Source organism: Ictalurus punctatus, chromosome 9 (genome assembly GCF_001660625.3).
Source record: "Ictalurus punctatus breed USDA103 chromosome 9, Coco_2.0, whole genome shotgun sequence".
Lineage (NCBI taxonomy): Eukaryota > Metazoa > Chordata > Actinopteri > Siluriformes > Ictaluridae > Ictalurus > Ictalurus punctatus.
In genome coordinates, this window is record NC_030424.2 from 18674643 (window position 1) to 18689968 (window position 15326).

Here is a 15326-nt window from a genome sequence, read left to right on the forward strand (position 1 = left end):
AAGTGGAATCTCCAGATCATCATGCTCAGTGTGCAGTGATTTCGCTATATATGGGGATCATTGGTACAGAGCTGATTACAGAATTTTGAGGCTATAAAGCATATTTTTAGTGATACATGTATATGTGTAAGAAACATTTTATAGAATGAGCATATTCATCTTGCTTAAGATCTTTTTTTTTTTTTTTTTTTTTTTTTTAATTAGGCTATTTGCACTTTTTTTTTTTATTTGATAGGCATTACATTTTTATCATTATATTGGTTCCAATACAGTCAATATTGCCATTTACAATTGAGTACCTCTTTACATTTAGCAGATCAGGGACTTTTAATGCAGCATAACAACATGATGCCACCTTTGCAACAGTCCTACAGTTTGTCTTTTCACTTAGATGTTTCTACTCCATGATGTCCCACTCATTTATAATATGAAAAGCAGCAGGCCACAGAAACACATAACACCGCCACCAATAGAGTTTCACACTGCCTCAACTCTATTCATCAGGTAATAAGCAATATGGCTTTCCTTAGCCAAGCAGCCACACACACCTAAGCTGATGCCAGCAGTCTAAGCTTGCTCACTGCTATTCAGCTCTGGAGCAGTGGATACATGTGACAAGAAGTCTGGTGACCCTTGGAGATATTACATGCCTTAATGCCAAATTTTGGTAAAGGAGGATTAATAGCCTGAAAAAAAAGAGCAGGCACCCTAGTAATCTAAAAACACTATAGTATACATGAATATTTGAGAGAATCTTGTGCTTTTTGTGCTAGTATATGGGGGAAAAACTACCTCTTTTTCAGGTTAACAGAAATTGTTTGGTGAAAACATACAACAGGAAAAAAAACAGTTTTGTGAGCCAGGCCTAATAACCCAACATGTGTCTGACCTCACTAATGCTCTCATGGCTTAAAGTAATCAAATCCCTACAGCTCAATCACGTTCCATCATCAGGTGGAAATCATTCTCAAAAAAATGAGACCGTTACTGTAGCAAAGGGCACACCACCGGCCTATTACTTTAATACCTTTGATTTCAGTGCCAATGGTGGATATACAAGACATTTTTGTATAGAGTTTATGTTGCCTAAATAACACTGATAGTTATATATTTTATCTAATTGAGTAGATCATTAAGATAAAGAATATAATTAATATGCAAGTTAATCAAATATGAGTTAGTAAAAGTATATACAAACATTTTCATACATAGTATTATTTACAGTCTCTGTGTAGAAAGATCATTAATCATACACTGTAAAAAAAAACTATACAATTTGTGTTTTGATATGCACAGTCTGTGCTACATATCTCACTGTTGTGGACAGATAAAGCTATAGCTATATGTTGTGGGGTCCTAATATGCTTCAGATACAGTAAACTTGCTTTTAAAAAATGAATAGCACCTGATTGTCCATTACAAATATAGGTTAAATTCTAAAGCAGACATTTTCTGGGTTTTCTTAATACAACTATAGTAGTAAGAGTGCAGTTTCTTTGTCTTGGCAGTACTTTTTTCCACATGGTGATGCACCAATGCACCACACATACCTTCATTTTGGTCAGACATTGGGGTACACATCAGACAGAAGTTTCTGAAGACGAGCAGAGAAGAGGGGATTTTTCTCCTGCGCACAATGTGTATTCAGCCCCATTGACTTTCGTATATCTTAAATTAAAATACAAACAGTGTCACAGCCAAATGTATTGTGTCTGGGATAATAAATGTGACACGATATTCCAATAAAGAAAACATAGGAAATTACCTGGTCTTTTGTATTTCTTCTTTGGCCAAAAATAATATTAGCAGGAATGCCTGAACAAAATGAGGAGGGGGAAAAAAAATGAATCAAAGGTAATGCTTTACACACTTTCTGCCGTAGCTATACATCTATATACTTACAGCAATAAAGGTGATCCCTCCTTGAAAACCTGCACCCCATTCAAAATTCAGTTTCTGTGTGATAATTCCACCAATAGTGGGCCCGAAGAACATCCTTCCACAAAATGAAGAGCATCACAGCTTTAAAAAATAAAAGGTGATTAATCTTAAATGTTAAAAAACCAAGCTTGGCTAATACGTACCCTGCAGACCACACAGCTGAAAACAGTCCTGATACCAAACCCAATGTGCTTAAACTGTCCTCAAATCCATTTTCACTGCAATAAAAAAAAAAGTTATTATTATTATATACAAGTAATTTATAGTATAGTATGTCTGCATGCACCAGACATTTCATTTACATTAAGACATTATGATGCAGAACATTCCCTTGAAAAGTGTGTACATGATCCACACACACGGATTTGTAAACTCGAGTGTAACCCTTAAGGGTTCTTCGATTGTTTCACTGGGGAACCCTTAAAAGGTTCTATGTGGAACTCTATAATCTTACCTGAAAGGGATGCAAGTAGAATCTTTTTTAGGAAGAATTCTTAATTATTCAATAAGCCATTAAATAACCATTAGTTCTTAGAGTGTACTGGTGTGTGTGTGATGGACCACTATTAGAAACGTAATGAACTGATCAGAATGCTTCAAGACTACACTTTTTATTAAATTTGCCAGTCATTATAAAAAATAGTATTGAGTAGAACTTAATAATTAATTGTCAAAATGTATGAAACTTTTCCAAAAAAATAAAACCCATTAAGAATGTGCTCGCTTTGAATAAAATTGTTCAACCAACCAACCAAATAAATGCACAATTAAGTAAACAAATTATGTAAAGAACATAATCTGTTTTTTATCTGTTATCTTACTGTGCACAGGTGAGCATCTCAGTGAAGGTGGGAATGCAGGTCATACATAGAGAAAACCCGATGACCACCAGCATGACAACAGTAAGCCAAAGCTCACTATAAAATAAAAATCTCATTAAGGCAATCATTTAGTGTTCATTAGAGATTAACTAATTACTAGCTATCTTAATCTACCAATTACTCTATGTTTGATAGGCCTACCTCTCAATATGAAAGACAGGAACAGGGCCAAGTAAATAAAATCCAACTGCTGTTGCTATTCCTCCTATTGCCATCATCCACCTTCTGATAAACTGCACAAAAAAACAAACAAAAACAAACAGTATTATAAATGGTAAGAGAAGGGATTTGCTCAGGAAAACAGTGGTAGTTCTGAGATTTAACTTCACATCCTTCCGTCACTAGCACAGAAGTTTAACCAATGACCAACATGAAAATTATTTACTGGATACTTATCACTCAGTATCCCGAGGATGGGGGACGCAGCACCGTAGGGTAATGACACTGCAACCATGAGTAGCCCCACAGATTCAGCACTCAGGCCAAACTGCTCATAGAAAATAATATTTTATCAGTTACAGTAGGTGTTCATCCACAGAACGAGGCTGTATGTGATTTCATAGTGACTGAAGAAGCTTTATGTGTGAAATTACTGCTTCCATGGCAAATATTGATAAGGTTGCGTCCAAAAAACCGATTCCTGAGCTCAGTGTGAACACCACAAAGCAAATGAGCATCATCTTTACTCGCGAGCACAGCTTGAAGAAGGAGCCCTGTGAGGCAACCGCATCTGTTTGTGAAATATAAAAACACACAGTTACACTCACCAGCCATTGTATTAGGAACACCTGTGCATCTGTATATTCATTTAATTATCTAATCAGCCAATCATATGGCAGCAGCACAATGCATGATACAGGTCAAGAGCTTCAGTTAATGGTCACAATCATCACCCCACTCCCACAGGATTGGATCATTTGATAATCAGTGTTCAGGCGTTCTTATTAAAGTGACCAGTGAGTGTATTTCTGCCTATTACACATAAGCCACAGATGAGGATCATTATGATGATGATGATGATGATGATGATTTCTTTTTTCCATGTTCACATGCTTGTCATAGCTCATGTGAAAATCCATAAATATATAATATAATACAATACAATACAATACAATACAATACAATACAATATAAGATAATATAATATAAAAGTTATACCAACCAAAGTTTGGTAAAATCCACATGGTTAAGGGAACGGTCAAAAACAGAACACTTCCCAAAGCAATGAATGGAATTTCATATCCAAATTCCTGATACATCCATCCACCCAAAGGTGGTCCAAGTATGAGGCCCAGTCCTGTAAAAATCTCAATAAAGCCCTGTGAAAAATATAATTGTTTGGAAATGACTATTACTCAAAATACAAAAATCTTTAACCTCTCATGGTTTGATCTCATGAGAATCTTAGTTAAGGCTTGTCTATGGGATGCTTCACATGTTCAATACAATTGGGTAACTTCAGCTTAAATGGCACTATTGTCTATGCAAGACAGGGCACAGTTATCTTCTAAATACCATGGCTGTTTTGGAAAAACATGTTGACTAAAACTCACCAGAATTGTTGCTATACTTTCGGGAAACACTTTTGCTGACACAGCAAAAGAGGATGTTACAGCACCAGCAAATCCCAGTGCATTTACAGACCTTATGACAAAACAGAGCACTATGAAGATTGTTCCATCGGGAGCTCTGTCTAGGAATCTGTGCATTTGTTAGGAAAAGAAAGACAAAAACAAAGATTTCTAATGATATCAGTCATGGTAATGTCATATGTAATACACTATGTCTGAAAGTTTGTGCACACCTGACCATCACACTCATATGTCCTTGTTGAACATCCCATTCCAGAAGCAGTCCTCCTTTTAATATTATATTAACCTCCACTCTTCTGGGAAAGCTTTCCACTAGGTTTTGGAGTGTGGCTGTGGGAATTTGCTCATGCAGCGACAAGAGCATTAGCGAGGTCAGGCAGTGATGTTGGGTAGGAAGGCCAGGGGCACAGTTGGTGTTCCAGTTCATCCCAAAGGTGTTCAGTGGGGTTGAGGTCAGGGCTCTGTGCAGGACACTCAAATTCTTATACACCAACCTTGGCAAACCATGTCTTCCTCCATGGACCTCACTTTGTGCACAGGGGCATAGTCATGCTGGTACATGTTTGGGCCTCGTAGATCCAGTGAAGGGAAATCATATTACTACAGCATACAATAACACCTTATACAATTGTGTGCACCCAACTTTGAGGCAACAGTTTGGGGAAGACCCACACATGGGTGTGATGGTCGAGTGTCCACATACTTTTGGCCATATAGCACAGTATATCTTACATTTGTTTACCTGTCTAAAAAAATATTTTTTACAGAAATGTTATGTTATAAATAGTAAATGTGATGTTAAATAATAATCAAGGTAGAGAAAACTTTCACAAGATTGACAGACAGACTAATGAGAAGAATCCAGCACTCACCCAAAGACTATAGTACTTAAGCCCGAAATTAACAGTCCTGCAATAATCATACATTTAGCCCCAATTTGGACAATCTATAGTGCAAACAAAAAGCATGGCTGTAAAACATTTGCATCTTAAATCAGAATCTCTTAATTCACCAAATGCCCAAACTACAAACTTAACATTTCAAAACTGTTCACATGCAATATACAAGCCTTATACATACACATAGCCTCAGTTGTCAGTTTGCTATGCACCCATAATGTAACTACACCCACTGGCTGTTCAATTTGATTTTTTATTCCTACAAGGGTATAACATATACATACATACACACACACACACACACACACACACACACACACATAATATATATATATATATATATATATATATATATATATATATATATATATATATATATATATATATATTTTAAAATATATTTTATACTGTAGGTGCACTTTGTACGAATTCAGTTACATATAGTTTCCTATCTGGTGGTATGCATAATTTGTCAGTCCTCTCTGGCATGCCCATCAATTTGAAGTGCCCTATTATGCTCTTTCAGATATTACCGTTCACGTAGTGTTATATAGCCAGTTGTGAATGTAAAACGTCTGCAACGTTTCAAAAATCAAATCGCACGACAAATGGACTTATTGTCTCCCAAAAGAAGGAAATGATTCTGAACAGCCTGAAATGAGTCGTCAGTAATTCCAGACTTACTTTCTGCACAAACCTACGTAGGTTTATAACAAAAACCCCGCCTCTGGTCTTCATTGGCTGCTCAAGAACAGCATGTACTTTGACCTGCCCTCAAATGCTACAGTTGGTTGCATCCTGTAACTACATACAAACTTACCACTGAGAAACGTCCTGTTCTCCTCATGCTTGCGATGGTGGCTCGGGTCGATCTTCCAATGTGTATCACTATCGGACTTGGGCTCACACCGATAAGGTAAAACTGACGACATTATTACTGAGCTGAAATTCAGATATGGTAATGGGTGTTTCCTTTCCAACACGCGCTGTAAACGGTAGACCAATCACAGCAAACTGGGACATATGACCAATCAGAGCAGAGTAAGCTCTCTGAAAGGAGGACTTTAAAGTGAACGGATCCTTGAATGAATCGTTTGTGACACTGAGAATAAAGGTGATGCAATGTAAATTATGAGAAAATTAAAGTGTTTTTTGACCTCGGATGCATGTAAACCTATTGCATGAGACCTCAAAAACAAAATTAGGCACTTTTAATACAGCAAATAGGGGCACTTTAAAAGGGACCACTGCTGGCCAGATATTATTTAGGTGGTGGACAGTTCTCTGCACCACAGTGACAATGTATAGGCATGACATTGAGTGTGCTGCTGGCACGAGTGTTTTGGGTAAAGCAGCACTGCTGGGATTTTTAAACACCATGGAGTTATTGCTGGGCTGAGAAACAGTTCATTTATGAAAAAAAAAAAAGAAAAGAAAAGAAAAAAAGCCAACAGCTTTTTTTATGATAATGGAGGACTAGATAATGATAATACAAAGTCTGCATGGAAAAATATGAATTTATAACTAACAAGTTGCACCAAAAAAGTGGACACTTCAAGTGTTTAAAAACCACAGAAACACTGCTACACATGATAAGCTACATCAGCACCTTCCAGCTCAATATGCACTCCCATGATGAGAATAGTCCAACACCCAAATACATTTGCTAAGCGGTGGTCCTGTGGTGGTCCCTTTGCATCTTTTGCAGTAAAGAAGGGCTGACAAAATCTGCATAACAGCAGATGGACTACAGTCAGCAATTGAACACCTACAAAGGACACCTGAACACAGAAAAATAGTGTTTCCTTTCCTTGTTGCTGAGGTGGAACCATCAAGGGTACAGCTTATGTACCTTTTATTGCATCTTACTCCTGGAAATGTGAATACAGTGTACCTTTAAAATTACTTCATGAACATGAATTATTATTATTTTTAAAAGGTATGTACTAGTTTTTTTTATAGTAAAGCTTTAAAAAGGTACACATGATGCATTTTTTAAAAGATAAAGGTAAAAGATACCTATTAAAAAAAAAAAAAATACAAAAGATGTAGACTTTATGGTTCCACCCCAGAAACAGAGAAAGGTCAAGTTTAATACCCCTTTTACCCCCTGACAGTGTATGACAAGTATACATAGCTTAGTAAAAGTGTCTATTATGCAAAACTTTCAGTGCAATAAAAAGTGTTCAATTGAAAATGAAGAACAACTTACATATTTCCCCAAGATCAGTGATCCAACCAAAGTGAAGAAGGCATAGCATCCAAATATTAACCCAATTATTGCTTGGCTTACTCCTTTTCTCTCTGCCTACAGGAAAAGCAGTTCATATTAAAATCATTTCACAAAAGCTAAAGTCTATAATCTTCGGTCTAGGCTGATATTCACATTCTCAATTTCACTGTATTGATCTGACATTATACAAAGTAATTTTTAGAGAGCTCTTACCTCAGGTGGAAAAAAGGGTCCTAATATTGAGTAGCATATCATTGAGCTGAAGTTTATGGATGCCATCGCAATTAAAGTCAACAGCTGTTGTCGACTCATCTTTGAGAGATACATGTCTGACAACGTGGAAAAGCGACGCAGAGATAGTATGTAGGAAGAAAAGAGAAACAAGTCGAGACTTTATTATTATTATTATTATTATTATTATTAAATTTTGAGTCATTCGGTAATCGTTTAATATCTTCTAAAATTAAAGAAAGCAACGGAAGATTAGTGTGTAGGTTAAAAACAATCACTTTTTTCTTATTTACATACCTGTACTATCGAGTATTCTCTGAGTTCACACTGAACCGGTCTGAACTAAACTGCTGAGGGAAGCTGTGCAAATACTCAACACAACAGCAAGCACTATGTTTCCCACCCGTATTTCGACAAACCCGCCTCTTTTTTTTTTTTTTTTTTTATGACACCGTGTGGAAATTTCTTGATTTGTTAAATCACAGGTTCCCATGCCCTGGATACATTCACGTGTATTTCCCGGGAAGGGCTTTTAATTCGCTGAGTAACTGGATCAGGTGGGTTGGGAGAAGGGAAAACACAAACGGACAGCTAATAAAAACTGAAGTAGAAGAGGAGACAGTGCCTGGACATTTACATTTACATTTACATGAGCAGACGCTTTTATGCAAAGCGACTTACAAATGAGAAAATACAAGCAAAGCGATATATCAACAGAAAACAATATAAGTAGTGCTACCATACAGGATCTGTTAATTGGGTTCCAGAAGAAGCAAAGTGCTCAGTGTAGAGGTGTAAGTGCCAGAGTAAATTTTTAAATTTTATTTAATTTTTTTTTTTTGATTTATGTGTTTTTTTATGGGTTGGTTAGGTGTTTTTGGAAGATGGTGAGAGATTCTGCGGCCCGGATTGAGGTTGGAAGTTCATTGCACCACTGAGGAACAGTTAGTTTGAATGTTCTTGAAAGGGACCTTGAGCCACGCCGAGTAGGCACTGCTAAGCGTCATTCGTTGATTGTTCCCAGATTGTATGAGGGAACGTAAGTCTTCAGGAGAGAGTTGAGGTAGGAGGGTGCTGTTCCAGACAAGGTCTTGTAGGTGAGCATCAAGGCCTTGAATTTGATGTGGGCAGCTACAGGAAGCCAGTGTAGGGAGATGAAAAGGGGTGTGACATGGGTTCTCTTGGGCTGGTTGAAGACGAGACGTGCTGCTTCATTCTGAATCATTTGAAGGGGTTTGATGGAGCTGGCCGGGAGGCCTGAGAATAGTGAGTGGCAGTAGTCCAGTTTTGAGATAACAAGAGCCTGGACTAGTATCTGTGTAGCCTGTTTGGTGAGGTAGGGTCTGATTTTCTTGATGTTGTACAGGATGAACTTACAGGACCGTGCAGTTGTTCAGATGTGGTCTGTTAACATCAAGCTGTCATCGAGAATCACCCCAAGTTTCCTGGCCATCCTGATTGGCTTGAGTGTGGTTGAGCCGAGCTGTACAGTGAGGTTGTGGTTGATTGAGGGACAGGCTGGGATGACGAGAAACTCAGATTTTTCCAGGTTGAGCTTAAGGTTGTGTTCCCTCATCCAGACCAAGATGTCCAAAAGGCAAGCAGAGATACGTGCAGAGACGGATGGATCGTCAGGCTGGAAGGACAAATAGAGCTGGGTGTCATCAGCATAGCATGTTATGAGAAGCCATGAGACTCAATCACCTGCCCTAGAGATGTAGTGTAGATAGAAAAGAGTAGTGGACCCAGAACTGACCCCTGTGGAACACCAGTTGAGAGTTGCTGAGTTTCATAAATACCTCCCCTCCATGATATCTTGAAGGATCTGTCTCAGAGATAGGATTCCACCCAGCACAGAACAGTTCTGGTGATGCCCAGTCTGGAGAGAGTTGACAGGAGGATCTGATGGTTCACAGTGTCGAAAACAGCAGATAGGTCAAGTAGGATGAGGACAGATGATCTAGAGGTTGCTCTTGCTAGTCGTAAGGCTTCAGTGACGGAAAGCAGAGCAGTCTCCGTGGAGTGATTGCTCTTGAAGCCAGACTGCTTGGTGTCCAGGAGGTTGTTCTGTGTGAGAAAATTGGAGAGTTGATTAAAAACGGCTTTTTCAAGAGTTTTGGAAAGAAAAGGGAGGAGGGAAACAGGTCTGTAGTTGTCAACCACAGCAGGGTTAAGTGATGGATTTTTAAGCAGTGGGGTAACCTGGGCCTGCTTAAATGAGGTAGGGTATGTGCGAGTAGAGAGGGATGTGTTAAAGATGTGTGTGTGAGTGCAGGTAATAGTGTGGGAGAGATGGACTGAAGAAGGTGAGAAGGGATAGGGTCCAGAGGACAGGTTGTGGGATGGCTAGAGAGGAGGAGTTTAGAGACATCAGTCTCTGAGAGAGGAGAGAAGGAAGTCAGTTGGGAGTTACATGGAGGAGGAGCCGGTCTATGCATGTCTGGGGTTGAGAACTGGTTCCTGATTGATGTAACCTTGGAAGGGGGAGGAGGGGGACAGAGAAAAGAAGAAAAGATTTTGAAGAGAGTGCAGTTGTTGGGAGAACTGCCAATCTTCTCTTGGTAGTATGTGGCTTTAGCAATGGAGATGTTATTGGAAATAGAGGAGAGAAGGGTTTGGTAATTGGTTAGGTCAGTTGGATTGTTAGATTTATGCCATTTCCTTTCAGATGCTCTTAGTATGGCCCGATTGTTATGCAGAGCTTCTGAGAGCCAAGGGCTAGAGTGTGATGTGCGAGCAGGTCTGGAGGTTAGGGGCAGATGCCGTCAAGAGAAGATGTTAGGGTGGAACATTGCCTGTCAGTTGCGGTGTTTAAGTCAGGTGAGGAGAGGTGGCTATAAGAGGGAAGTAAGGTTGTGACAACGGAGGAGAAATGTGAGGGGGAAAGGAAGCAAAGATTGTGACGAAAAGAGATAGAGGGTGGAGACAGTGAAGGGGGTGAGGGGAGAGAAATAGAGAACTAGATAAAGAAATGGTCAGAGGTGTGGACAGGAGTAATGAGAAGATTGCGTGTGGTGCAATTACATGTGAGGATGAGGTCGAGCTGTTTGCCAGCTTTGTGTGTTGCTGGTGTGATGAACTGGACAAATGCTGTGAACTCGTGTGTTATTAATATAAGATTTATTGTAAAGAATTGTAATGAATTTAAGGTCAAAACAGTTTGCCTGACTCTCATCCAGTATAATTTGGAGAGATTTGCCAAGTCATAGCCTACAGCCTGATGTATGATGCATATTGTTAATGTGGGAAACTTCTGAAAATATATTTTCTGTCACTTTTAACCATCATCACAGTGTCATATAAGCTAACAAGGATACCTTTATAAAAAGCTGAACATTTCCCTTGCACAATTAAAATGTTAAAATCAAGAAATACCAAACACAGGTACAGTGGTGCTTGAAAGTTTGTGAAAACTTTATAATGTTCTATATTTCTGCATAAATATGACCTAAAAAATTTTCAGATTTTCACAAAGTCCTAAAAGTAGACAAAGAGAACCCAGTTAAACAAATGAGACAAAAAATATTATACTTGGTCATTTATTTATTGAGGGAAATGATCCAATGTTACATACAGTATGTCATAAAAGTGAGTACACACGTCACATTTTTGTAAATATTTGATTACATCTTTTAATGTGACAACACTGAAGAAATGACACTTTGCTACAATGTAAATTAGTGAGTGTACAGCTTGTGTAACAGTGTAAATTTGCTGTCCCCTCAAAATAACTCAACACACAGCCGTTAATGTCTAAACCGCTGGCAACAAAAGTGAGTACACCCTTAAGTGAAAATATCCAAATTGGGCCCAAAGTGTCAATATTTTGTGTGGCCACCATTATTTTCAGCACTGCCTTAACCCTCTTGGGCATGGAGGTCATCAGAGCTTCACAGGTTGCCACTGGAGAACACTTCCACACCTCCATGACGACATCACAGAGCTGGTGGATGTTAGAGACCTTATGCTCCTCCACCTTCTGTTTGAGGATGCCCCACAGATGCTCAATAGGGTTTAGGTCTGGAGACATGCTTTTCCAGTCCATCACCTTCACCCTCAGCTTCTTTAGCAAGGCAGTGGTCGTTATCATGCTGAATACTGCCCTGCGGCCCAGTCTCCGAAGGGAAGGGATCATGCTCTGCTTCAGTATGTCACAGTATATGTTGGCATTCATGGTTCCCTCAACAAACTATAGCTCCCCAGTGCCGGCAGCACTCATGCAGCCCCAGACCATGACACTCCCACCACCATGCTTGACTGTAGGCAAGACACACTTGTCTTTGTACTCCTCACCTGGTGGCCGCCACACACGCTTGACACCATCTGAACCAAATAAGTTTATCCTGGTCTCATTAGACCACAGGACATGGTTCCAGTAATCCATGTCCTTAGTCTGCTTGTCTTCAGCAAACTGTTTGCGGGCTTTCTTGTGCATCATCTTTAGAAGAGGCTTCCTTCTGGGACGACAGCCATGCAGACCAATTTGATGCAGTGTGCGGCGTATGGTCTGAGCACTGACAGGCTGACCCCCACCCCTTCAACCTCTGCAGCAATGCTGGCAGCACTCATACGTCTATTTCCCAAAGACAACCTCTGGATATGACGCTGAACACGTGCACTCAACTTCTTTGGTCGACCATGGCGAGGCCTTTCTGAGTGGAACATGTCCTGTTAAACCGCTGTATGGTCTTGGCCACCGTGCTGCAGCTCAGTGTCAAGGTCTTGGCAATCTTCTTATAGCCTAGGCCATTTTTATGTAGAGCAACAATTCTTTTTTTTCAGATCCTCAGAGAGTTCTTTGGCATGAGGTGCCATGTTGAACTTCCAGTGACCAGTATGAGGGAGTGTGAGAGCGATGACACCAAATTTAACACACCTGCTCCCCATTCACACCTGAGACCTTGTAACACTAAGTCACATGACACCGGGGAGGGAAAACGGCTAATTGGGCCCAATTTGGACATTTTCACTTAGGGGTGTACTCACTTTTGTTGCCAGCGGTTTAGACATTAATGGCTGTGTGTTGAGTTATTTTGAGGGGACAGCAAATTTACACTGTTACACAAGCTGGACACTCACTACTTTACACTGTAGCAAAGTGTCATTTTTTCAGTGTTGTCACATGATAAGATATAATCAAATATTTATAAAAATGTGAGGGGTGTACTCACTTTTGTGAGATACTGTATCTGCAAGCGGCAAAAGTATGTGAACCTCTAGGTTTATTGTAGCAGTTTGAAGGTGAAATTAGAGTCAGGTGTTTTAATTCAATGGGATGACAATCAGGTGTGATTTAACACTGTTTTATTTAAAGAAATATCGATCAAAGTCTGATCTTCACAACATATGTTTGTGGCACAAACAAAGGAGCGTTCTGAGGACCTCAAGAAAAAGAGTTGTTGATACTTATCAGGCTGAAAAAGGTTACAAAAACATCTCTAAAGAGTTTGTACTCCACCAATCCACAGTCAGACAGAATCTATACAAATAGAGGAAATTCAAGACCACTGTTACCGTCCCCAGGACTGACTGACCAACCAAGACTGACCAACTCTCTCACATTGGCTAATGTTAATGTTCAAGAGTCCACCATCAGGAGAACACTGAACATCAATGTTCTGCCTGGCAGGATTGCAAGGAGAAAACCGCAGCTCTCCAAAAGAACATTTCTGGCCTTCTACAGTTTGCTAAAGATCACATGGACAAACCAGAAGGCTGTTGTAAAAATGTTTTGTGGATAGATGAGACCAAAATAGAACTTTTTGGTTTAAATGAGAAGCATTATGTTTGTAAAAAGGGAAATACTGAATTCCAGCATAAGAACCTTATCCCATGTGTGAAACATGGTGGAGGTAGTATCATGGTTTAGACCTGTTTTGCTGCAGCTCGACCTGGATGACTTGCCATTATTGATGGAACAATGAATTCTGAATTATACCAGCAAACTCTAAATGAAAATGTCAGGACATCTGCACATGAACTGAATCATAAGAGAAAATGGGCCATGCAGCAGAACAACAACCATAAGCACACGTCATTCTACCAAAGAGTGGTTATAGAAGAATAAAGTTAATGTTTTGGAATGGCCAAGTCAAAGCCCTCACCTTAATCCAATAGAAATGTTGTGAAAGGACCTGAATCAAGCAGTTCATATGAGGAAACCCACCAACATCCCAGAGTTGAAGCTGTTCTGTACAGAGGAACGGGCTAAAATTCCTCCAAGCCGATGTGCAGGACTGATCAACGCTTACCAGAAACATTTAAGTGTAGTTATTGTTACACAAGGGGATCACACCTGATACTGAAAGCAAAGGTTCACATACTTTCACCACTCACAGAAATGTAATATTGGATCATTTTCCTAAATAAGTAAATGACCAAGTGTAATATTTTTGTCTCATTCATTTAATTGGGTTCTCTTTATCTACTTTTAGTACTTGTGTGAAAATCTGATGATGATTTAGATCATATTGATGCAGATATATTAAATTTATCGGTACAAAAAACAAAAAACATCCCGTGTGCGGAGGGTCTGCAGGCTGAAACACCTTGCTGATGAGAGAGATCAGAGAAGAATGACCAGTCACTACTCTACAACTGTGGTGAGCAGAAAAGCATTTCAGAATGAACAACACATCAAACCTTCATATCTGCATGATTTTATGCATTCCCCTGCTACCACATGGTTGGCTGATAGATAATTGCACAAATGAGGTGTACAAGTGTTCCTAATAAAGTGTTCAGTGAGTGTACATGGCTCAGCATTTATTGCTCTATTTTGCTCGTTATTGGAATAACTGAGACCAGCTCTCTGTTATTGGAGCACAGGACACAGATTCTAAATTCATTTGTAAAAACCAAAAATGTCATTTTTGACACAGTCCTAGACAACCATGTCTTGTGCACTGTTTTTGTCTTAATCTTAACGCAGCTGGGCTGCTGATGTTCATACAGCATTATGACTTTAACACTGAGCATATGGACTAAGCAGTGAACAAGGTTTCACCAGTTTCGTACAACAAAGCTATAAATGCATGTTATCTTCGGTTCACGTAAATGTTGTTCAGCTCAGGATTGCTGCAGACACTTTTTAATCATAAACATAGTTGCATCTTTGGACCCGGTGTTTAATGTCTTATTGTCATGTATTTATGCTCTGCTGCCCTTCTTTGTACCCCCCCCAATGTTTCCCATACTCCCTGCATGCTTCCTTTGTTCATGTCCTGTCAGCACTGTGTATGTCATACATGTATCTTACACCTTGGGTCCAGGAAAATGCAATTTCATCTCACCGTGTACTGCACATTGTATATGGCTGTGATGACTTGATTATTTCCTGCAGCACTAATTTCAGCCGTTTTATTAATTTTTGGTACAATGTAATCAATGTTTCTTAGACTTACATGCATTTCGGTGATATTTATAGATAAGCTCACCTGCTGCAGGATCTCAGGAACAAAGCGTCTACTGGATTTGCCTGGGTTTTGAAAATAACCCTTTTGAATAAATTAATTTTCATCAATTCACTTAAGAAACAAAATCACTGCCA

The 15326-nt window shown here is 39.3% G+C and overlaps 1 protein-coding gene across 2 annotated transcripts; it reads right to left on the reverse strand.

Annotated features, from left to right (window-relative positions):
- Positions 1-298: 298 nt before the first annotated feature.
- slc18b1 (solute carrier family 18 member B1) lies at positions 299-8214 on the reverse strand. Of its 2 annotated transcripts, XM_017476935.3 has the most exons (14): positions 8075-8214; positions 7760-7875; positions 7526-7621; positions 5287-5360; positions 4376-4523; positions 3985-4141; positions 3416-3552; positions 3208-3309; positions 2964-3055; positions 2763-2858; positions 2085-2159; positions 1903-1996; positions 1766-1815; positions 299-1668 (listed from the first exon to the last, which is right to left on the reverse strand). In XM_017476935.3, the coding sequence occupies exons 2-14, from the start codon at positions 7871-7873 to the stop codon at positions 1581-1583; spliced, it is 1323 nt and encodes a 440-aa protein (XP_017332424.1). In that variant the 5' UTR covers positions 7874-7875; positions 8075-8214; the 3' UTR covers positions 299-1580. The 2 variants fall into 2 exon arrangements, with proteins under 2 accessions (XP_017332424.1, XP_053538602.1); XM_053682627.1 differs by lacking the exons at positions 5287-5360; positions 7526-7621; positions 7760-7875; positions 8075-8214 and adding an exon at positions 4627-5279.
- Between the last annotated feature and the right edge of the window lie 7112 nt (positions 8215-15326).

Excerpts from the sequence above, each read along its gene's own strand:
- slc18b1 (XM_017476935.3), bottom strand. The coding sequence starts at position 7,873 with ATGTATCTCTCAAAGATGAGTCGACAACAGCTGTTGACTTTAATTGCG. Across the intron at positions 4,524-5,286 it reads TTAAGTACTATAGTCTTTGG|ATTCCTAGACAGAGCTCCCG; the intron begins GTGAGTGCTGGA and ends ACAAATGCACAG. Across the intron at positions 3,553-3,984 it reads GTGGATTTTACCAAACTTTG|ATGCGGTTGCCTCACAGGGC; the intron begins GTTGGTATAACT and ends TTTCACAAACAG.